The sequence below is a fragment of the Sinohyriopsis cumingii genome, chromosome 8 (assembly GCF_028554795.1).
Source record: "Sinohyriopsis cumingii isolate HCF-2022 chromosome 8, ASM2855479v2, whole genome shotgun sequence".
Lineage (NCBI taxonomy): Eukaryota > Metazoa > Mollusca > Bivalvia > Unionida > Unionidae > Sinohyriopsis > Sinohyriopsis cumingii.
The window spans coordinates 119,594,756-119,620,982 of NC_142968.1; the positions used below are offsets into that span (position 1 = coordinate 119,594,756).

The 26,227-nt window shown below is 38.5% G+C and overlaps 1 protein-coding gene across 6 annotated transcripts in view; it reads right to left on the reverse strand.

Moving 5' to 3' along the window:
- Positions 1 to 1,290: 1,290 nt before the first annotated feature.
- LOC149794503 (sushi, von Willebrand factor type A, EGF and pentraxin domain-containing protein 1-like) overlaps positions 1,291 to 26,227 on the reverse strand; it is a 184,760-nt gene continuing 159,823 nt past the window's right edge. For all 6 annotated transcript variants that reach the window (XM_089968753.1, XM_089968751.1, XM_089968752.1 and 3 more), the window contains 2 exons: positions 2,797 to 3,066; positions 1,291 to 1,762 (listed from right to left, as the gene is read on the reverse strand). In XM_089968753.1, the coding sequence (XP_089824879.1) occupies positions 1,563 to 1,762; positions 2,797 to 3,066 (470 nt within the window). In that variant the 3' untranslated portion in view covers positions 1,291 to 1,562. The remainder of the gene's footprint in view (positions 1,763 to 2,796; positions 3,067 to 26,227) is intronic.

Genomic DNA, 26,227 nt, shown 5'->3' on the forward strand with positions numbered 1-26,227 from the left:
AACTTGAAATCATGAGAACATTTCAATATTAGGACTATAAAAAATGTATTTCGTGCATTATTCTTGTATTATTTTTGGATTTGATTCTGGAAACTGTAAGTTTTCATATTTTTTATTTTTTACAGTATTTTTCGAGGAATAAATTATTTGTTATATTTTTCAAACAAAGTAACCTAAGAATTAGGTAGCTCGTTCTTCAAATAATTTTGAATTTTGGATAGAATATTTCAGAAAACTGTGTTTCTTGAAATTAGATATCTCCTAGTGTTTGCAACTTTTAGTGAAATCGGCAAGCGTTTTCTAAAATGTGATCAAAAGTAGATATCTTTCTTTCAAATCATATCCAGGAACATTTTCAAAAAAGATGATCTTTCTGACGTAAAGGATTCCTTAACGAAACAGGAAATAAGAAATAGTTTGGTTCAATATTTGGTATAAAAGAATATTTTGAATAAAAGTGCTTTGTTTTCGATCAAAAAGTTTGTATCAGACCCTGACATAAGAATGAAGGAATTAAAATTAAAATCAAATATGGACTTGGGGTTAAGGAAGCTGGAACGTCAGAAATAAGAAAGAAAGAAAATCAAATGCATTTACAAACAGAAGAAGAAGAGAAAGAAAGACAAATGCAGTTAAAAGAAAAACAAATGCAGTTACAATATGAGAAGGAGGAGAGAGAGAAGAGAAGGAGAGAGAGAAAGAAAAACACAAGTATTGACATAGACATTGTAACATCAATTCCTAGAATATGTGACATCTGTCAAATCTGATTCATTTGGAATAACTGTTGAAGACTTTGAAAGAGACAGCAATATCTCGCTAAACATAAATGCTTACATGAAAATAATCGATTTTTCCTTTGATAATTGGAGCTCTTCTTAAAATTAAAATAGGTTTTTTTGTCATTCTGTTCGGACATAATGTATTTCCCAGCAAATTCTTTACATCACTGGTAATTTTCTACCCATTCACATCCTAGGCTTATGGGGGCTTTTAAGTTAATTTCATTATATTCCACATTGTTCCTGGTTTGCTTCAAATAGCTAGCTCGATACTAGGTAGACACTACAGTCACATTGCCTTCTTATTTCCGGCTATAATGAAGCTAACACAAGTCTGACATGTATATAGAGTTGCACATTTTCAAAATGGTGCATTTCGTCATACAATAAATTGATGGAAAGTTTCGGACTCAGACGTGCATAATAATTAAGAGAAATGAGATCATTTTTACGCACATGCATTAGTTTTTATCCTAGTCTTAAATACAAATTAAAGTGAATTCAAACACTGATAAATATAAGTTTACTTCAGGTAATATGCAACTTCAGATACCGCTACAATCAATGTTATTCATAGCAATAGGACTTAAAGATTTGTGACTGTTAGTTCAAACTTGAATCATTTCATAAGTATAGTTTACCAACTTAAACATATCCTTTCTTATACTAATGGATATTGTCGACAATATGCGCTGCTTGAATTAGTCACTCTTTATATAATTTAGAAGCTATGCTCCATTCAATACAACTAGTAATATGCCAGTCCCATAAACATAATCTTTAACGGATACATGCTATTCTCTCAGTTGGATGACTCCATTGTCCACCCATGCATGTCACCAGGTCCGGAACCGCTCTTAATTCACGACTATGACATTTAATAAACATAACCGTCCCATCCTGCACTTTCGTGAAAGTATATGGAGAGTCTACGGGGTAAAATGAAAATTCTTTTAAATCCTTGGGCACGAAACACGCATCTGAAAATAATAATAATAAAAATAATAATAATAATAATAATAATAATGCTAAGGAGGATGGTTATCATATTCGTGCTTGCCTACATACATGTTACAGTGTCCGATGATGCATTTCGGAGGTGTGTGCTTATTGATACGTCTTTTACATTATTTGTATTTTTTTCTATGTCATCTGTAACTTTCACCACAAATATATGTTTTATCTTTGTTGCTTATTTTTAGTTTCTTCCTTCCTCATTTCTAACACAAAACTCCATATTTCCTTCTAAGCTCGTTCTTGGACACAGTGTGTCTGTGTGTGTGTGTGTGTGTGTGTGTGTGTGTGTGGGTGTGTGATTAGATTTTTAACGTAGCTGTAACAATGTTTCAATCATATCGCTACGATGTCTGCTGTTTGGCAGTTTTAGTGATGTCTAGCACTGGCGCATCATGCTGCAGACATGTAGCATGATGTCCCACCCAGCCACATTATCCTGACACCAGGCCGACCAGTCCTAACACTAACCTCTTAATGCTGAGCGCCTTGCGAGGCAGCTGTTAGTACCATTTTTGTAAGTTTTGGGTATGACTCGGCCGGGGTTCGAACCCACTACATCCCGTTTCCTAGGCGGACGCTCTAACCACTGGGCCTCCGGTGTAGTATGGACACAGTGAGCGTTTATTTGTGTCAATAGTAGGGCAATATTGAACCATATGAACATGTCTACACTCTTCCTATATTAATTGTTTGCATCTATAGTAGGGCAATATTGAACCTATAAATAAAAAACGAATGACATGCATTTTGACGAGAAAGTGGATAAATGTTGATTCATCGGCTAATTACGCCAGCCTATAATAGAATATACTAAAATTTACTACAAATATAACAATATACTGCACGAGTTAAATCTTACATTTTGCAACATTCGTTTTCAGTTAACATGGATACTTATTGGGAAGTTTATGTGTACATTGTACAAATATTTGCTACATTGTATAATATCAGTTGGCTCTGAGAACTCCGACAATGTTTACAGTATTATCGTACCTACCGTCACAGTGTCTGTCGTAAACTCTTTCAGTTGGACGTCCCGCTTTAATAAAAGCATCAGGCATGACTCTGGTATTCTCTGTGAAACTCATACAGTTGTAGGACTCACTCTTTTTAAGTTCATAGATATACACAGCTTTGCAGCGTGGCTCCTTCGCACAAAATTCAAAGCATTGGTACTCTTTTTCAAATCCCATGTAGTCAATTTGGAGAGCTTTATTGCCTCTTTTGTAGGACGTGGAATTCCAGTGCGTTCTGCCATTTTGACAATCTGCAAAAATGAAAATGTATCAACTTTGTTCTGGATGTTTCTTTGAAAATGAAATCATTTTACATGTATATTTTTCTAATAAAATTTTCACATTGAAACTGAGAAACAAAAAACATATAATAGTTTCACTACAAATAGTGTTCATGAACATATATATATATATATATATATATATATATATATATATATATATATATATATATATATATATATATAGGCATTCCTCTTAGTATAGACAGTCTTTAATGTACAAAAATTAAAATGTGTTTATAAATTAGGATAAATACCTATGATATTCCAATCCCACTACCATCTCTAAATATTTATTGTAATGCATATTTAATCTGTACTGTTTGGTTTTTATTTATTTGAATGAATGTTATGTATAGGTATATTTTGGATATGGCCTTGTCCAAAATCAGTCTCATGTTGTTCCGAACTAGATACACAATTAATGTTCTTTTTCATATTGTAAAGAAATAATATATAGTTAACATTTCCTTTTGAGACTGGATTGCATATTAGAATCATTATCCTAGTCTACATTAAGAACAATGTTCTTTATTATCATTTTACTGTCCCATATTTCTTTATAATCTTGTTAATATGAGAAAGTATTAATTCCTTCGATAACATCTGAAAAAGAAATCAGTCTTATTGTTGTGTTCAGTATTTCACTGGGTTGAAATTTATCAATTTAAATTTGTAAAAACAAATAATATTCTTAGAAAGAATCATTCATTTGGAGTTATAGTCAATGCCGACAAATATATATTTGATTATATTATTATATTTAATTGGAAGACTTTTGGTATATCATCACATCACACTTCATGCATTGAAGTCTAAAGGCACAGCAACTCTATCAGAGATGGTTATTTTTTCGAACACCACTGTAAAATAATTAGAACGTTATTTCATTAGGACTCGTGATAAAACTTTTCGGACTATGTGGGATTTAATTAGCAATACTCTTAGTTATTTTTAATACTTAGTTTTGTATTCAAAATAAATAAATTATTTGCTGAATTTCACTAAGCGTGTTGGTATTTGCTCTATTCAAATACTTTGTTAAGACCATAGATTCGTAATACTAAAAGTGTGTAAATTTGAAGATATCTGAACACGGACATCGCTATCAGTATTACTGAGATAGTACACAAGCAGTGCCCATTAAAACGTACTCCGCAAACCCTATCCGAGTGATGGTAAAATATAGTACGTGAAGTCTCTGTTGAAATTCCATATGTAACATTGCATATTTTTCCAGCATTGACCTATACTTTGTTATCCAAAAATATAAATACAGTAAATATCGTAAACGAAAGTTTGGTCAAATGTTTCATTAAAAATACAGTAAACATCGCATAAGAAAGTTTGATCAAATGTTTCATTAGGTTTAAAACCAATTCACTTTTATAAACTACCTTATTGTGAAAAACCTAAATCACACAAAACCATGTTACACAAGAAGTGACAATAATCGTGTATTGATTTGCATTTGTTTATTTAGATTGGACACCACATCATATTCAAACTCAGGGAGTTTATGACTATAACGTTCCCTCGTACAATATCGGTAACTATATCAAATTCTCTCTCTCTCTCTCTCTCTCTCTCTCTCTCTCTCTCTCTCTCTCTCTGTAGTTTAATGTGAAATACTGAGTTTTAACACTATCTGAAATGCAACTCGCCTCCCAGGTCCAAAAAATATTATACATAACACATAGTTAATTTTGTAAATGGGTGCACTGACTTTATGGTAAAATATAAGTAAGTGTATGTTTCATGCGACAATATTGATGAATGAGAACTGTGTCATCTTTATGCAAGAACACAACAGGCTGTTATTAAATTCAGATATAGAGTCAGTCCCTAAATGAAAGGAACCCAATGTGGCTCGAGTATTGCAAACATTCTGTCTGTAATACGGGTAGGATTTGTTTTTAGTGAAATTCTTAAATTTCCATTTGAGTCTAGACAGATCCCAACATGTTACAATTCCCACCAAACTGACCTACCACCTTATAATGTAACATTTTCAGTTAGACAAATGCATCGTTTGAAAGCTGTAAATAGATTTATAGCATTTCCGACGATGTCGCTATAAGAGCACATACCGGTGGCAAACACTCGAATTCAACTTAGGATTTTGGGACAACCTGAAATGTAAAATATATGTGTCTATATTGTCGCTCTATTGTCCCCCTATACTACTTAAATGTTCAGTACTTCAAACTTGACACTGAATACACAAATGTTTCTAGACAATACTTTATTTCCCTTATCCCCAGGTTCGTGAACGACATTTTACTTTACCCCAATTTGCGAAAATGATTATTTATCTAACGTAGATAACTAGAAAGGCATGTTCCAATTTAGAATTATATGGAAATGATCTATTTTAAATACCAATATAGCATATTTTTCTAAAAAAACCCACTATCTTTTAGATGATTTTCAGTTTGGGTTAAAAAGCAATCGTAGATATTCTCATTTCATAAACAGTTTTAACATGCAATATTCACGAAAAGAAAACCGTATGTGTGTGGCAATTTGTTTTAACTAAGGTATTTGAAAAAGTCTAACGAGGAGGGATAAGAAATAGGTAGTACAAATTAAGAGTTCAAAGCCAAAAGCTTTAATGTGATTCGGTCTGAAAATCTTAGTACATTTACTTGATTGCGGACGAATTAATAGTATTATCCATATCATCGTCTGTTTTTTCAGCACCACTTGTCCGATGTTTGAGCGAATCGAATCGAGAAGTTAAGACATGTTAAGCAAGTTGTGACACTGAATGCAAATATAAGATCGAAGATGCAAGGTTTATAGATTGTAAGCCAATATTGCTTCGTGTTGTTAAATAATATACATACCAAAGCATGATACCTGCATTTCATTAACGACCTGGCCACTTGTATTGTGATATCAAATGAAGTGTCATATAAGCACAGATGACGACACGCAAGCTAACGTTATATTCCATATCTATAAAAATGTCCATCATTGAGGTGGACGTTTAGGGGTTACAGTTAAATTAACATCAACAAAAATATCCCTTTTTAATGGATATACATAAATGCCAAATGGGACTACAATTATATCCAATTATATTAATGATTCACTAGAAAAGCAAATAACATTACTGCTTTGAAATAATAGGGACAATAGCATCTGTCTTTAGATGATTTCACCAACCTTATAAAATAAAATATCATGCAAGGTCGACTGATTCTACGCCTAATGCATTTTACATTAATCTTACTTAAAGATCGTTCCCCGGGATACTACCAGCGTATGAAACACGAGCTGAATATATATATATATATATATATATATATATATATATATATATATATATATATATATATATCCAACAATGTGCATTATTGTACTTTCACTTAATATTAAATAGAGTACGATACAGAGCAAACATCATGAGCATTTTATTTAATTGTTCAGACAGGAACCAAGCAGAAATCCTTCAATAGATTCAACACGGAAAAACAAATGCATTTATGGAAACTACACAATTAAATTTTAGATCACTAGCACAGCTTCAATATTACCAATAAATACAAGACCGTACAACTTAGGTGTCGCTGTCTTGGTAGCACATTTCTTTAAATGAAAATATACTTTTCAAAAGATCATTTAGGCTAGAAGCTTTTTTTACACATGATCGAATATTCCTAGGCAGCGTGTATCGCACTGTATTCCTCCAATAAATGCAAGATTAACTTTGGCATTTTAGCGATGGAAATTGCGTGAAACAGTGGTTTTATTGTGTTTCATATTCATGAAATCAATTTATATTAAAGATGTATCTCTTTTTCACACTCATAACATATATAACTTTCAACGTTTTTGGTAAGAATGAACCAAAATATTATTCGGCAGAATGATATGTCTGGCCAGTTGCAAAAGTACATAATACAGAGCCTTAGCAGAACAGCATTACACAAAACAATGGGTAACTGTAAACTCAATTTCATTTTCAAGGGGATAGCTGCGATGGCTTAAGTGGTTAAAGAGTCCGCCTCGGATGCGGGAGATCACGGGTTCGAACCCCGATCGAGTCATACAAAAGACTTATAAAATGGTAATAGCAGCTGCCTCGCTTGGCCCTCATCATTAAGAGGTTACTGTTAGGACTGGTCGGCCCGGTGTCAGGGTAATGTGACATGGTGGGAGCTGATGCTACATCGCTGAGTAATGATGCCCCGGTTCTAAACATCACTATGAACTGTCACATTAAAGACATCGTATCGATATAACTGACAAATGGCTAAGGCAACGTTAAAATTATAAAATGCACACATACACACACATATTTTCAACGTGCTAACAAGTAACAACGGTGAATATACACATTAAGTTTTCTGACCATACTGGAAACTTCGGCAAGAGTTACGCACAAATGCAAAATATTTTAAATATTTTATGAAGCATGATATGTACATTTATGAAAATGTGAACTTTATACGCTTTCTGCTTGTGATGATTTCTAATGTAGAGGGGTAGAGGAGCCTTATAAATTTCATGACGGCATCCTCAACTGAGTCTGTTACCAATTTAACATGAATAGTAAGTCGTTCTAGCAGCGCTTTTTTTGGCAATTAGTATTAATCTTCAACTTAAATGTGACTTAAAGTCTGAACGCTTTTTCGTATAGTATAAATTCTTATGCTAAACAAATTCTTATGCTAAACAGATTAACAACTGTAATGACATTTTTGTTAGTTTGATCACCCGCATCAATACAGCTGTTTTGGTTTGGTTTAGTGCCTTACGGCACAGCAACATAAGTGGGTTATTTAGTGAGGCAATTGAATTGCCTTGTCAAGAACTCACAACAGCAAGACGGTGGAGAACCCAGGATGGTCCGTTGGTAGTATTAAAATATGCTTCATTTCAATCGTCGTGAGTCGGGCACGCTGATCAATGAGCCACCGAGGCTGCCCAGGACGATATTACCTTTCAACAGCTTTAAAAAGTCAAGTGCATGCTGCAGCGCAACCATCACGTCTACATGACAAAGAGTTATGACAAATTTGTCCACTGTATTAGCCACAGTCCAATTAATTGGGCAAATCCTAACAACAAGAAAGCAAATGTTTTGGATTTAGATACCATACCTCACTAAAAACAGTTGGATCTGTCTGGAAAAGTCAGCAACAGGTGCTTATGTATGTAATCTTATAATGAATATCATATTCAACGAGAAGAACTTGGAAGCTTGTACCCAGTTAATATAGCCTTACATAGGTAAATTTAAAAAGCCTTCTGCAACTCACTAAATACAATAATGCGCATGAGCAGCACATTTCCATTCCCAAGACTAAAAGACCTGGACAGCTTAACAAGACTATTTTAGTTGGCAGATGTTCTATTTACATGGCCGAATCTCAGAAAACTGTATTACACGAACCAACAGAAAAATAACAACAATTCCTGCAGGAATAAGGGCATGAAGATTTCTCGAACAAGTATTTTGTCACACCCTGTGCTGGGTCGAAATATAATTACGAGAAATAAATAAAATAAAATAAACTTGTAACCTTATAATTTGGTTATCTATCTTGACATTTTCTCAGTAATAGATTAACAAACAAACGGTTTCTATAGCTCAAGCAAAACAGCTTATATAAACTTTAAAATTGAGCTAAACTTCATATATATTTTTCAGATAGTCTGGTATCTTGGTATCCTAATATAAGACCATCGACCTAACACCTTCAGTACACAAAATGTGAGATAAAAAAATTTAACAAGTAATTTATTTTTCTAAAAATCAGTAAACCTTTTGCAGGTTTCTTAGGGGCGTTTAGCGAACACTGCCGATCAGAAACGGTTGTTATTCGATGAAAGATAACGCTGCTGTCGAAGTACGCTGCAACATTTCGGATCGGCAGGGGTCGCATGAAGCTTCACTCCTCTGAGGATCTTTAACATATCATGTCCTAATGGCAGGACCTGCAAATCCCTCGAATTCTTAAACAAAATCGTTTGATGTTTACTTCTTACTACACTCAATATCGATCATCTGTCCTAAAATTTTCATACTATATATTGGAATCTCCTCTAGATCTACACAAACATTATATCTGATGCGTCAACAATTGCTCGGATACGGTGGTTTACACCACACAGTCAAGCAAACACATAAAAACAGCGCATGGCTACGAACAAATGTCACATTTAATTGGTTCTTATTTTCTTCAATTGTTAAAAAAATGGAAATTAATAAACTTATAAAAAGTGTGCATGAAACTGTCGGCATACTTAAGTATGCCTTTATTGTATCAAATAACACTGACATTAATTAAAGAGGTTTATGGTTTTTCATTATGCATAATATCAACATCTGTATATTGGATGTAAATTATGATGATAAATTGTTTTTTAATGGGTAGAAATTATTAATATACAAAGATTGCAATCAACTCAAGTCTTGAAAACTGCTTCATTATCATTCTTCTCTCATGGTCAAGATGTGGTAATGTCATGTTCGCGGCAACCACAGATCCTTCTGATAGAATCACTCGCGGTCCATATATTATATCTCTTCTATTTTGTTTCGATAACAACGTCGTCGTACATCGCCTCCCTCTTGCATTCTCTGTCATCGGGCTTCAAATTACTTACAATAACTAGAAATTGTTTTCCCATTTCATCTGTCCTTTTTGTATTATGTGGGAAAATAGGATCATCCGATACTAGAATTGACAAATTTTATGTCGATGAAGGAATATTACCGAAGTGTTCAGCAAATACAACTTCCAATTAAAATTGCAAAGAACGCATTTTAAAATAAATATAAGAACGATTTGGTCAAAAAATATTTATTTTTTAAAAATAAATCATTCCCCGCGCAGTTAACGATTCTTAGGTTTATTTTATTTTGTTATATTGGATTTTGTCCGAAATGTCCAGACAAATCAATTAAAAATGTGAATAACCAGATAGTATTTCTGCCTTGTTCTCGTCGGAAAAAAATGCATGATATACCATAATTTAATTAAATATACCCTCTAAAAACACATGCCGAAACGAAATCAAGATACAATTTTATACTTCTCAACTTCCTAACCAAATATTCAATACCTCTCTTAAAATATTATAAATTCATAAGGTTTAGTTTCATGTGTCTATCTAAAAATAATACACTAATTGATAAGTTATGGTCAATAATAAATCATTATATCAATGACATGTATTCATATAGTTGCTGTATTGTGACATATTTATATCAAATTAAAGATAAACATACCATGAATACACTGTCATCTGCAAAATCAGTGAAAAACATGCAACAGTTTTTTTAAACCCAGTATAAATCGCTCTTGAAATAGAGAAATCACTTTCGCCTAAGCGGTACTTGCGACAATTTGAAATCATACTTAGCAGGGCTTTACAGCGTTTTCCGATCAATGTCGTAAGTCCAGTTTTCGCATGAATCGGGTCATATATGTACGTTTATAGAAGAAAATGGTATGATCTTTCCATATATAATCTTTATCAAGCATAGTTTCATGTCACTGTAATTACATGCAACTGATCTTAGTTACCGCAATAAAAATCCATAATGTTTCACACTGTTTTCTTTAATGAATATGCTGCATTAATAATTATGTTTCATCTTGTGCGTGTTGCTATTGTTTAGCTACATATATTGTCTAATTTAAAAACATATTAAATAAGGCAGTAATTAGTTTGCTTTGGTAGTAGTTGGTCGGGGATATATGTGTGTGTGTGTATGTTTGTGTGTTTTGTGTGTGTGTGTGTGTGTGTGTGTGTGAGTGTGTGTGTATGTGTTGGACGTGTATTTTTATATTTTGCTCTTCACTGTAGACTTCTTTTCTTGGTATGACACATCGAAATTGTGCCATTTACTGCACCGGGTCTAGGGAACTGTTGGAAGAGTGGTGATATCCTGCTCTCTGCTCCGCGTATCGCGTATGCGTAGAAACTGTGTCACGTGACGTAGAATGGTAACAGCGAAAACATTTTTGCTACATTTGCTTCATTTTTATAAATGTTGACCTGTGACTTCAACAACAGCGTATTGAGTAGATACAGTGACCGAGTTAAACAAATCTTTACATTTCAGCCGAACAATACAACTAAAGCACATGTGTTATGTTTATATCTCTCGACGAAAGCCCTTTCGTAATTACAGTCTGAACTAGTTTTTATGTATTTGCCATATAAACAAACTTTTTTCGTCATTGTTGATTTTTCAGTGGTATGTGACTCAGTATGTTAAAATATTTCCGTTGTTAAATATATTGGAACGTTCGCATTCGATATTTTAGGCAATGAAGACGATAAATCCTTTTTAACTATTTAATTTTTCTACATTGCTCACTAATTGTTTATATAATTTGCTTGAATCTAGATACAAGTTCCCTGGGTCAGCAGTCTGATACTCAAAGCTCGCTACAAGGGCCCATGAGCAGTTTCTCTTAAATTAATATTACACTTGCAACATGTTTTGTAAGATTTTAAAACAAATGCTGAAAGACTCTTTAACAACTTAGGCATTAAAGAATATATTGTGAAACAGCAAAGATAAACATTCAAACATGATGCAAACGTATATTGAACATTTACGAATTTAGAAGAACAATGTAGTACGGATAATGCTTGAAACCTGGAATATATTTCACAGAAAAATATTGTGTTCCGTCTTCAACTGCTTTACAATCGAAAGACTTTTACAGTCTTTTTAATGATTAAGACATAATTCTACAGTAAAATATGTGTTTATTTGCATAATCTAGTGCTGTACCGAACTAATTAATTCGTCATTCATAACTGGCGAGACTTTACATGTAGTATATAGGTGTGCCAGACTGAGGTCAACTAGAACACCACTATGTACTGCAGTTGATGTGCAACAAACACAAAGGCTTGATGGGTACAAACAAACAAATGCACACAAGCACACTAACATGTGTTTTCCGGGCACGATTTTCCAAATGGAAAATACATTCACGTCGATCATCATCAAGAATACTTCAATAATAATACCAGTATCACCGGATTTCTCTGATATAATTAAGTGTGAAAAATGTTATATATATATATATATATATATATATATATATATATATATATATATATATATATATATATATATATATATATATATATAGATAGATGGGGGTGAGTATGTATGTCTGTATGCGTGTTTTAAAATATGAAAAAAATAATGTTTTCCAAGTGTTCTCATTGGTTATTAATATGTTTTATTTGACAAAGATACAATATCATTTTGAAAAAGTCTTATACACCAATATACAAACTTTCACTGCTCATGCGTGATTGTTTGAAAACAAAATTACAATTGGGACATTATTTAAGATCTCAAATCATTTTCATTATGATGCCTTACTTTTTTTAGCTCGAGTTTTATCATTTGAAATAGTAAAGGGAAACATTACAACATAATATAAAATGATATATATTTTGTTCCTGCGAATAGGTTTGCAAATTATTGAAACCAGACACTATAGCGAAATACATATATCCCAGGTAAACATATTTCCCAGATAAACAAACATTTGTAACATCAACTGCATTACAATTTTAACGGATTGTTCAGTGTTCCTAATAGTTTACACCGTAGTAGTAAAGGGGGGTAGGATTAGCCTCAATGGGAATTAGCATTAAAAACACCCTTGGGTCCGATTAGCCTCAAGGGAAATTTAACATGGAGAAAAATCGTGGGTAGGATTAGCCTCAAGGGAAATTAACATGGAGAAAATTGTGGGTCAGATTAGCCTCAAGGGAAATTTAACATGGAGAAAAATCGTGGGTCAGATTAGCCTCAAGGGACATTTAACATGGGAATAAATTGTGGGTTAATATACGTACAAGGGAAATTAACATGGAATTTTTTTTTTTTAAAAAAAAAAGGGGTAGGCAATGGAAAGGCTATCTCTTTTCGAGATATATGGGGGCCCTGAAAAGGGCCTTTGGGTTTTCTTCTTCTGCTTCTAAGTTCTTCTTTTCCTCCACCAACTTCTTATTTTATCTCCAACACTCTTTCTCTTCTTTTTTTTCTCCTCCTCTTCTTTCTTCTCTTCCTCCTCTTCTTTCTTCCTCTTCTCATTTTCTTCTTCTTTTTCAACTTTTTCGTTCCATGTTCTTATTGTTATCTTTTCCTCTTCATCCTCCTTCTCCTCCTTTATTTCCTTCATCACACCACTGATCATGTCCTTTGCTTTTCTTAAGTTGTTAATTTCCATTTTTACTCTATGCGGACTATAAGAATAGTGGTCTTCAACGAGTGGTACGAGCATTTGTTCTATCATGCCCAAATTGTCAAGGACGTCTTGCAATGATTGAAATTTATCCAGGTGGTTTGAAGCCATCTTCTATGTAGAATGGTTTGAACGACGAATACTGTGGGTTCTTATACTTAAAGCGCGTACGTGAAGGAAAACATCCCCCTAAAAAACATAAAATCTATCTTACCTAGATCATGACCAAACAACGCGCGGACGTGAAGGAAAACATCCCCCAACTTTTTTCATTTCATATAATATAACCCAAACTATACTCTCCACATTTGCTAAGAAACAATAAAGAAACCCATAATCTACTATTCTCACAAACATACCTTTACTCTTACAAACACAAACACACTAACACATACCCTCACAATTTTTTAAAAAAGAGTTAGTGTTTATTTTCACACTACTCTACCTACACACATTGGCAAATTAATAGTTATTTCTTTTCTAGAGTATTGGGTAGCCCTGAAAAGGGCTGTTTTTTTGAACTCCTGATGCACCTATCTAATGGTTGCACCTTCCTGGCCTGGCGCCACACACGCATCTTCTTCCCCAGTCTTCTTTCACCTTTCTTCTGGGGAGCGCAGAGGGAGGATGATTCGCTTCAACACCCCAATCCTCTGTCTCGGGAATATTGAACGACATCCTCTCTTCTCTTTTCTTTTCCTCTTCTTCCCTCTCTCTTCTCTCCTCCTCTTCCTTCTTTACTCTTGCTTCTTCTACTATAGCCTCCGCTGATAGTTCGTTTACTATGCGCCTGGCATATTCCAGGTGCATCTGGAGTTCTAACAGTTTCACTATTCTGCTATTCATTCTTCTGGCTGTGTTGATCAATCAACAAGGGTAGCTAGACTGCCCAGCGAGTTTCAATTTATAGTGAAAGCGCGGACGTGATGGAAAACATCCCCCTAATAACATAAAATTGATCTTACCTAGATCATGACCAAAAAAAACAACAACGCGCGGACCTAAAAGAAACACTCACTCACTGTTTTATGCTACCCATCACTATTGTAAAATTTTTTATAAATCACTTCAATAGACTATCCACATACGCAAAGCAATCCAATCTAACCCCAAATATACACCTCAAACAGCCCAAAAAAACAAACATCATTTTAATCTACTATCCACACCAACCTACTTTATCACTTACAAACACAAACACACAAACACATACCCTCACATTTTTTAAGAAAGAGTTAGTGTTTATTTTCACACTACTCTACCTACACACATTGGCAAATCGATCGTTATTTCTTTTCTAGAGTATTGGGGTAGCCCTGAAAAGGGCTGTTTTTTTGTTTTGCTATGGCATTCTTTTTTTAGTTTCTAAGAATGCGATGTCCTCTGAGGATAGACTTTCTGGCAATAGGTCTGCTTCTTCGGAAAGAGAAGAAGAACTCTTTGGTGTCGATACGACAATCGACAAAGCCTCTGTCAGGTTCAGGTTGCTGCTGCTGCTGCTGCTGTTGCTGTTGTTGCTGCTGTTGCTGCTGTCTCTGAAGTCTGTACTTCTCTGTCCATTCTTCTTTTTCCCTGTTCATTTCTTCTCTGAAGAGCTCTTCTATCAGGTCTTCAGTGATTTTTAACATTCTCACATTCTCTATTTCTTCTGGCTTCGGTATCAGACTGTGTCTGACCCTATGCAAATTCACGTAGGCTTCGTTGAGCTTAGCTAGTTTGGAGCACATCTTCGTAGGAGGATGAGTCGACAATGGATGGTTAGACTGGAAACAACCCCGGTTCTTAAAGTCAAAGCGCGGACGTGAAGGAAAACATCCCCACACGGTTTTTGAGTCGCAACGTTTAGTGAGTGTCATGAGAGGGATAGTAAGAAATGAAAGAGCATCAATTCAACATTCTTATAGCTAAACAAAAGACAAAAGCACACAACATTTTTTATTCAAAAATCACTTAACACTAACCAACAACAACTCTAACATTTTTAACAATAATCCAACAATATAACATCAAACATTTTTTTCAAAACACAAACCATTTTTATCTCAATTGACAATCTACTTTAAACAGGGCTGACAACGTTGTGAATGAAATTGTGATTTCCACTGTTGGAAATCATTAGGCCATTGATGGACACTACGTTTCCTAGCTTGAGACAAAAGATAAGCATAATGGTCACAAAACCATCGATGTACTTTCACATCATTTCTTGAAGAAGAACGAGGATCGAAATGAGTCACTAAATGTTCTAAGGAATAGCCCAGGCTGCGATGATGCAGAAAATACACACAGTACTGTCCACACACCAAGGAATCTGTGCCTTGTAATTTCACATTATTGAATCGGGTGGTCTAAGCATTTCTTCTCATAAAGTCAATGATATCGTCTTCCAAAGGGGGCAATCCGTACGAATCGAAATATTCCACACATCCTTCTTGAGGAAAGTAGACGGCTACCCAGTGGGTTCCTGGGAGATGACTGTCGTCCGTGTTGATCACGTAAGCTTGATGGTCTTTAGGTTTGCGATGAGGGAGTTCATCTTTAGCACAGACGACAGGATTCCAAGAAGACGTATACGAACTGTGGTTCAAAAGGTAATAAAGTTCCCAGGTATCCATGTTTTTTTTTCTTCTTCACAGGTAATAATAAGTCGTCAATTCGATCCTGACTTTTTGCTTGAAAATGTCTGACGAATAAACGGTTATTCGTTCTGTTTCCTCAGTCTGATTCAGGAGAGCTTCGATACGATGGATCTCTTGAGTGGTTAATGGTGGACAAGAATGTTCACGCAAGTCTTTATACCACTGGTGCAACACGTCTTTGTTCGAGATGAGACTCCAAGCTTCGTCCAGATACTCGTCCAATTTTTCTTCTTGACTCAACATTAGGCATTTATCGTGTTGAATTTGACTGGGATGATCGTTTTGACATCCATAACAATTTTTCTTGATCAATTCCGTCATTTTGTCGACCAAGTGTTTGGCAAAACAGGAGACTAAATGGGCTTCTTGTTCTGGCCATCTCGACTTCATAACGATCACTTCTTCGTCTTTGTCTTGAGATTCTTCTCCTTCCGCGGTCTCCTCACATTCCATGTCCAAAGTTTATCCACTAGGTAAAGAGGGATAACAATCTTCCATGACTTCTAATAATCTAGAATGACTTCTCTCAAACTGTTGATTTCTATGGTATTATCGAATTCTGCATAGAGGATGACGTTCACTGTCGCTGGTAGTTTATCTGCAAACTGAAGTTCCACACGAATCTGGCCTGATTTTATAGGGTGGAAATGTCCCTCGTCGCTGCCTTGGTCTGGAGTGAAATCGAAAGCCCACAAAGCATAGCCTCCTGCGTAATCGTCGTACGTAATGCCGTGACTGGTGTTGGTTCCTAACTGGCCGGTGGCTTCGTACAGGGACAAGTACGATCTCAAGTAATTGTTCTTGGTAAAGTCAGGTTCAAAAGGTCGGGTACACAAGGTCTTGCCATCGCGACTGACTTCGATTTTCTTCACGTTGAAGTGTTGAAAGTTGAAAGGATTTTCACCGAAGGCTCCGTTGAAGGCTGAATTTGAGACCATACCAAGGATCAAACGTTTGGGTAACTGTCCTTGGAACAGATGATCTTCGATCATGGAATGATGGTTAGCGGGAATGGTGAAGGTTTTCACTTCCACGCGTCGTATGGGATACTTGGCGGTCGTTCTGCTCAACGTCTGACTGATGTCGTTACCTACTTTAGGTAACACTTCCACGCGTCGTACGTAGAGTTTGGCCTCCTCGATTTTGCTTTTAGGATTGCCAGCAGTAGTATCAGCCAACAAATGGAAAGCGGTACTGCTGCGATTCAGTCTCAAGCGGATATTGACCCCGTTCAGCAAATATTTCTCTTGCAACCACATGTCCAAATGCAAACGATCCATCAGTTCTAAACTCTGTTCACCTAGGATTTTCTTTCGTCTTTCCACAAAGCCGTCATTGTCTTTATCTAGTTCGTCAAACGCCTTCGCTTCGTCAGGTTCCCATAGCACACAGGCATTGAGATGAGTATCCTTGGCATCTATTCCGTACGTCAAGAGATTTTCCAGGTAGGCACGGTAAGGGTAAGTATCCATGCTGCTGCTGACCAGTTTGTTATTCAAGTACAAGTCCACTGAGCTGAACAAGGAATGCATGAAATTGTTGACGGGAGCTATATTCTCAGTGTCTTCTACTGCTTTATTATCCTTATCTAGAACTTTGACTTTCAAGTACAAGTAACTGCTATTCAGATCGATGTAATCTTCTGGTTGTCCTTTGATTTCAAACTCGATGGGAGCGGAATCGGCCAATGAGGAAACGGGATGAAATTCCACCCATTGGGATTCTTGCATGGTCATCATGGTGGGGGGCATGGCAAACAGATCCAGTTCCGTCTTGGAACAAGCGCAAGACTCTCGGTGCATCATTTTGTTCTGTTCTTTCTCAATAATCGAAAACGTCTAAGTCTCGAACGGTTCTTCTTTTCTTGGCCTTTCTAGCTTGAAGTCTGGTGAAAGGGTGTTTTCTTCGTCGTCTCTTTCTGCCTTGTCCTTGCTGAATGCCTGACTCGGTAGCGTGCAGGGCATTTATAGGTGTGTCTCGTCGGCCTAAAATGTCTTTACCCGTTTGCAGCAAGACATTTTTGCCAGCCCTCATGAAGGCTTCTTTAGGGTTTTGTTTGTCGATGATGACATTTTGGAGAAATTCTTTGCCTTGCGTCAGTGCCGCATCTTTCAAGGCGTGCAATCCGCGTGTCACCATCGGTTTCAACACCGGGGCCACCGAACGAAAGGCCGATTTTAACATATCTCCTAAACCGTGTCCTCGCTGTCGAGCAACCCCTCGGTACACTGGATACATGACTTACGAGTCGTGAGAAAACCGTTTTCGAAAATGGAGTTTCACCGTGACTTTTCCTTTGGTGAATGGAATATTTTGTCCCAGATCTCCTTTTATAGCAATGTTGACCGTGTCCAAATAAGACTTGCTGACAGGCAAATAATGAGGATGGACAAATTCGCGGTGGACGTGGTAAGTGTTTCCACCTTCCTCGTCAGTGACCGTGGCAGAATTTACTTTGAAAGGAATGACACGCAGTAATGGTACGGAGGTGTGTCCCACCACGTTGTACTCCACCACATCGGAGTACACGAACATCAAATTCAGTCCTTGGTTCAGTTCTACCGGGAAACGAAAATACCTTGCAAAATGCATGTCGTTGTCAATCTCTGCCATTTTAATTTTTTTGGTCTGCTTATCCGTGACCAAATTGAGGTCTCCACCCAAAATGTCATACAATCCAGGGCAAAATTTAATACGTATACTTCTTTCCTCACTATCAAATTTGATGAGTAGACGATGAGACTGTTGATGGTACTGAATGGTGACACGTTTATTTACTTTGGTCAGAACTTTGTCAAAGGTTGCATAGAATTTGTCAGCGATGGTCTCCACCAGATGTTGACCACTAAAATAATGGCCTGAATTAATTTTAAAGCGATAAACGAAAAGAGGAGGAGAAGAGTCACTGCTGCGTGGTAATAGTTCCTTTGCAAGATGTGAGTTATGTTGAGGACTGCCCGTCATGGTTTGCTGCAGTGCTGTGTCCAAAATTTCGACGTCAAAAGTGTTTTGAGTTTCAGTGATGTTTTTGATTTGTGTAGGGTGAATCATTTCTACCAAAGCCACTTCCCAATGGGCTTCGTGATCTAAGGGGATGGCCTGAGGTAATTTGGCCGTGTAACAGCACAACGTGTTGTTGGGAAACACTTCCATGGAACTGTCACTGGGTAAGGTTAAGTAAAATTGGTTTTGGTGACTCATAATTCCAGAGTTCTGTGGCTGTCCGAGGGGTTATTACTGGAAGTCAGAGGCGTGTCTCCACCAAAAATGGGGTTCTGGTTGTGGTTGGACTGGTGACTGGCACTGGCACTGGACACAAGGTTCCCGGGGTTCCCGTTCGAGGAGAATTTCAGGGAGGGATTATGAAGCAGGTAACCGATGCAACTGCTCAATAAAATGGTCCACAATTGTTTGTCTCCTTGTTGCAAACTCAAATTGGCGATGGCTGCCCCGATGACACAATACACCACGAAGATTTGGCAGAAAAAGACGATTTGCGTTTTAGGCACACGTTCTCCACACCACACCCACAAGGGTTGTTTTTGTAAATCTTGCACAGAAGAACTGGGTGAAGAAGGAGTGGTCGACGTAGCTGCGTCTGCTGTGTGAAAGGGCATGATGGTCACTTCTTCTTTTTATAGTCGATGACTTGCGAAGCGTCGATCCAAGAATCGAAACTGGGTGGATATCCTTTCCAACGTACTTTGACTTCTTTGACACGTCGTTTGCCCACTTTACGGGTTCTGCGTTCGAGAATGCTTTCGATGTCGTACACGTCGTCTTCTTTTTTGGTCACACGTTGTAACTCGGGCAAATAAAACGTTCCTTTGAGCACTTCTCCGTTCATGTCTTCCAATTTATAGACGGTAGGATGACGACCATGCACTCGTCCAGTGACGCGAAACAATTCGGTCGTCCAGTTAGGTAAGTAACCTTTGTCGAAAGTGCGTTTGGTTTTGCCAATGCGCACCCAATCTCCTACGGCCAACTCTCCACTTTTCTTGGGGACAGCCCTCGTCGGGGACGTACCAAACAGGCGCTCGAACACCAGCACTTCGTTGTCGGGAGTCACGTCTTGCGGGGCACGTCCGATGCTTCGATGGTAAGATTGGTTGTACGCTTGTACCAGGTGCGGTAAGATGTCGATGTACTTCAGAGTGTGGTGATGCGTAAAATATTTCCACATACGTTCTTTCAAAGTGCGTTGAAAACGTTCCACGATGCTGGCTTTGGTTTCGGGATTCTCGGTGGTAAAAAAATGAATGTCACGTTTCTTTAATTCTTTTTGGAAAGCTTGGTTCAGAAATTCGGTGCCTTTGTCCGTCTGCCATCGAAGAGGGCGACGACCGCTTTGTTTCAACACCCGTTGCAGGGCTCGCACTAACTCGCTGCTCGATTTGGAAGTCAAGGGCACGACCCAGGCAAATTTGGAAAAGACGTCGATGACACAAAACAAATATTTGTAACCACGATTGTAGCTGGCCAAATGAGAGACATCGGCTAAATCGGCTTGCCATTGATGATCGATGCCTTCCACTCGGGTGCGACTTCTGGCAAACTTGCGTCGAATGGGTTTGTGTAAAGTGTAGGTAGCTTGTTCTTGTAACCATCGTTGCACTTGAGGTAAACGGAGACTTTTCAGTCGTGTTTTGGCAGCACGATACAATTTTTGAACTCCTGCGTAACCTGCAGGATGAGAGGGATCGTAGTAAATGCTGGCTAAGACTTTTTCCATTTTTTTGTGTTGATTGGTGTGTTAATAAGGCACCCACTCTTGGAAGAGGCTACTCTTTTTCTCTTGGGGTATTTTCTTGGATTGCAAGGCTTTGCGTGTGCGACCGGCAATAGGTGTCGAAGAGGAGGAGGATGTCTGAGCGGGGGATATCGGTTCTTGTTTCACTTCTGTCTTCACTTCTGTCTTCACTTTCTTTTTCTCTTGTGAGGAAGAAGGGGTGGCCATCATCTTTTTAATCCATCCAATTCTGGAGGTAGGTGGTGTTGTTAACTTGCGTACTTTTTCTGGTGGAGTTTGAAACCCTTCCTCTTCTTCTCCTTTTTCTGTCTTGGTCACGGGTACTGGTGATACCGGTACTGGTACTGGTACTGGTGATGGTGCTGGACTTTTCATCAAGGTCTTAAAATCTTTTAGAGTGGGTAAAGCTGTTTCGTCTAAAGCTTTCTTGTGAAAGAGTTGCAGTCTTTGCAAGAGTTGACCGTACTTTTGCGATTTTTCTGTTTCGGACAAATCTTGGCGATCCATCAAGGATTGCAATTCGTGTTGTAACTGGGACATCTCGCTCAAATTGGGATTGGGAGGTAAATGCAGGGTGCGTTGTTCTTGCCACCGATGGTATTCCATCCATCGTTTGTAAGGCACTAAAGCTAGTTTTCGTCCTTCCATGGGGTTGTCAGGGGTCGATTCTGAGATCTTGGGACTTCCGAGGGCCTTTTTATCTTGCTCCCACCAGTCCTCCCAACATGGTTCCCAAGACTCCTTTCAGTATGGGGCCTAACAAGAGAGGTAAAATACCTCCACGTTGGACTAACATATTCTTTTTTTGACGAATGGGAATTTTCTTTTGAACCATTTTCCGAAGAACGTGACGATGTTTGCCTAAGCATTGTTTCTGGTGTTTGGACAAAGGGATCGTGCCTTTCAAAACGTTCAAACAACATTCGCACACGGTATCGATGACCTCTTTGGAGGCTGTTTGAATGAGTTTTTTTCGTAGGGGTGGAGAAGCTTTGGACAGGACAGATAACAGGTCCCCATGTTTGGCTAAACGTGGTGGCAGTCCTTTCCTTTTCTTTCCTTGGGGTTTTCTGGAGGGTGACATCTTTGAGTCTTTAGGAGCACCTAAAAACACTGATACCCTACTCGGTCACAGGCCTTTTTTATACTGGAACGCGTCGCCATTGATTGTCTTTACGTCGTATCAGTTTGAGGACAGGCATGACACGTCGTGCAGGGGTACGTAACGGACTAAATCGAGCCAGTTCTTGCTTGGACAAATCCAGTAAACTTTGTAACATGCCCGATCTTTCATGGACTTTGATTTTGGGAGAAGGTACTTTGTGAGCAGCACTCACTGCCGCTAAATTGGAAGGTCCTGCCACTGGGGAAGTTCTTTTGGGGGTCATCAACGGAGAAGTTCTTGGTGTGATCAACGTCTCCAAGTACTCTTCAGTTCCTGGTGACATCAACGGAGAAGTGGATAAACGTGAGGCTGCCGGAGACGCAGTCACCGCTGTGGCAGGTCGTGGTTTGCGAGTGTAAGGTTGCGTCCTGGCCGAAGTGCCTCTCTTGCGACTAGTTTTCTTCTGTGGACTTTTCTTTTTCTGAGGACTTTTTCTCTGTTTCTTTTTCTGGGGGCTTCTTTTCTTTTTCCGGGGTGGTGGTGTCTGGTAAGAGGAGGGTCCTGCCACTGGAGAAGTTATTCTTCTTGGGGACCTGGTCTTTTTCTTTTTCTTCTTGGGGCTTCGTTGGACTTTTGTCTTGGGGATAACTTTGAGGGCATTAGGATCCCATCTTAAGAGTGAGCGAATGATGACCCCTCCTAGAGTACCGCTCCCTCCAGGTTTCAAAATGATTTGTTTTTTGGTTTGAGTATCGATGCGGGGATCGGCCAGTTGGACCAAAGCGACTTTGTTTCGATCGAAAAAGCGTTGGGTTTGATGAGGAATCTGAATGATTCCTTGGAGTAATTGACGTGCCGTCACCGTGAACCATCGTAAGACTTCTTTGAGACTAGCTTCTAAGACACGAGTTCGTGTTTGTGGATCTTTTTCTCGACTGATGCCATACAAGGCACGAATCAATTTGACGGGAAGATGCGACTGAAGGGACGTCATGTTCACACTGTGAGTGAGACAGACGAAAAAGGGTCTGAGGTTTTTATAGATTTTTTTTTCATGGGGAGTGAAATGAAGTCGAGGACGGAGACGTGTACAGGACAGGCCCTCCGTCTTGGCACCAGTGGTGAAACAAGTGGGTACGAAATCGCAAATCCTCGGGAGTCGTAGGTTTCAAATCGACGAGTAAATAGGCGTGTGGCGTTTGAGTGGCATCGTCGTACGCCTGAGTCAGCCAAGGCGTTCCTAACTGTTTGGCTAAGACTTGCACTTGCGATTTATCTCGAGGGCTTTTAAACAAGACCACGTAATGCGCATTGAGACTGATGGTGCGATGGGCTTTACTTTGTTGAAACAAATTTTGGGTGATGTAAATGACACTGGCATTACGGTGATGCCCTTTGCGCGTGAACCACAATTTAATTTCTTCTTCGTCTTCTCCTAACATGTCGTCGAAAATGACCAAATGGGTTTGACGGGAGTCAGAGACGATGCCGTCGTCTTCTTTAGGAATGCCTTCCACAAACACGATGGAATCTCCTTGACTTTCTCGTAAGAGACTGTACGCCGATTGCCACTCTTTGTAACACCACACGATCCGTTGAGGGGGCCGATCGATCAAATGATGTTTATGTTCGATCAAACGTTTGACGAATTCGGTTTTGCCTGAACCGCTAGGTCCAGCAATGAGCATGTTAAAGGGATAGCGAAGATACAAAGCCTCCCAACTGGCACGATCTAAGTGTTCGTCGATGACTTTGACAGTAGAGGAAGAGGGAGCAGAGACAGTAGAGGTAGCCATGGTGTGAGAAATGTCACTTGTGACACGAAAACAAACAAGACAAGAGTTTATATACTTTTTCAGAACACGTTTATTGAATGTTTCAAACATGAATACGAAAGACAAAAATACATAAAAGCCAAAGGCTTAAGTACAAGGATAAAAGGCACATGATAACGATGAATGTGGAATAAACACAAGTGTCTGTACAACATGTTTTGGGTAATGTTCTAACCAGTTCAACAGGGGGTAAGGTCACACAAGTGTCCTCCCGAAAGGGTCTTTCAGGCCTGTCCACGACAGTCCTGTCCTGGGTGACGGGTTCTTCTGGCACCGTCACTAACACGGGTTGAAAAGTAACTTTTTTCCTTGAACAACTCTCGTGCATACTGGGCCACTTCTTGGGTCCAAGCCTCAAAACCCCATTCTTTCCAGGCACGGACATCTGTCCAATGGGGATGTAAGTCACAAGCTACACACACATCGTCATACACGTCTTGGGTAGCTAAAAGTTGACGAATCTTTTTTTCCTGTTGAGGTCGAAAAGTATCCAGATGAAAACGCAAGGCTTTGAGCAAAAGGAGTTTTTCGTGACCATTTAAGGCCATGGGGGATGTGGTAAGTACTGATCGTAAAGAGTCCACAAAGAATCGGCTGGTAAACGAAATCCCAAAAAACAAGTCACTAAGACACACACCACTTGTCGTCCCAAATTGAATGGATACAGTTGTTGTAATAATTGATGGTAATGATCCACGGTTTGAATATGGTCATTGAGTTCCTTCCACGGAATCTGTTGGATGACATACGACATAAGTCGTGGCATAACAGCCTGTTTTTATAGTCTCTTTGTTTCGAAAAGAATACACGTACTTTCTAGCCAGAGATCTTCGTTCTCCAGTTGGGAATGTAAATCTTGCATACTGTAACCGAAACGTCAGAGTTCGATTAGAAGTTTCCTCTTCCGCTAAGTAGATTCCACGTAACAAATGTTGGTAATCCTTTACCTGGTCTTCCTCAATGGGTTGCTCTAGGTGAATCTCGAAGTAACCAAAATGATCAACACGTGAATCATCGGGGGCCTGGAAGTATTGAACAAGGTCTGACCACTGAAACAATTTCTGACGAATCAGTTCTCTTATACCATTCAGGTACCAGTGGTTAAAGATCTGGTGACGTAACGGATGCAGTTGTTCTTTACGTTTCACTTGTATTTTCACCAGCTCTCGGTAAATGCGTTCTCTCAACTCCACAGGCAAAGCACGAATGTTCTCTAGCAAAGTATCCATGAATAGGTCATACTAAATCCTCTTTGGTCTGACACAAGAAATGTACTCTTTGCACAAACATGGTTTCACTTCAGTGTCGAATTTAAATCGTTGAGTCACTAATCTACACATTACAATTCGTTCAGAAGTTTCCTCTTTCACTAAGTTGACATTGTGTTCAAGATGTTGGTAATTCGTTAACTCTTCCTCTGGAATTCGATGCAGTACGTTTACAATGATGTAACTACAATCGTCCATACCAAACCAATCCTTTTTAAAACTAGAGGATCGTTGATCAATGTCTGTCCGATGGAACACTTTCAATTGAATCAATCCTTTTATAGCCTTCAGGTACCAGTGGTTCAAACACCGGTGACGTAACGGATGCAATTGTTCTTTACGTTTCACTTGTATTTTGACCAGCTCTCGGTAAATGCGTTCTCTCAACTCCACAGGCAAAGCACGAATGTTCTCTTGTAAAGTATCCATGAACAGATTATTATGGTAAGAAGTTACTTCAATGTCTCGGTCCCACTAAGGGTAAGTAATGACAATTCGGTGACCATCGAGCATGTTCTACGTAGGCCGAATCTTGCGGTTCCCAGTGGTGAAGTGACACACCGCAACTGAAGCACTTGACTTTATCTCCTTCGCCCAAGTAGAAAAATCCGGCTCTGGCTAATTCTTCGGGGGTCGGTCCTCCCAGATACTTTGGCCATTTTCCTTTGAACGATTGAAGACGATTTTCAAAGTCGCAGTATTCCGACAAACGCACAGGGAACGAATATTCGTCTTTCACAGGTTCGTTTCGATGAGGGTTGAGTGACATGGGCAGGAGTTTGTTCAGGGCTGGATGACATCCGTAGGGGGGTAGACATGAAGGTGAACATTCCCCTTTAAAACGAAACCCAGTAAAATGTCCAAGAGGACGAGCGGCATCGCTTTCGCATCCCACAGGTTTGACACGCACAGCATCACTTTCCATGATAGGGGTAGGGACACTAAAGTTCCCATGATGCTTTACGGCATCGCTCAGGTCACAAGGTACAGCATCGTATCCATCGCAAGGCTCACAATCGCACTCATCTGCAAACTCCGTTACGCAATTACAATGGTAACCACATGGACAATCGCAGTTTCCTTCCGGACATTTTCCGTCGCAATGCATGGATCTTATCCATCCAATATTAGTCACACTAGAGGAAGATACAACTTTCTTACAATCCCCAAACTGGAACGATGCCTCTTTCAAAGTATTCATCTTGTTCGCTCGGTCTTGGTAGTCACAATGAACTATCGATCTTGCCTAGGGTTCCTTTTTTTATATACAGACCAATACCGACGTGA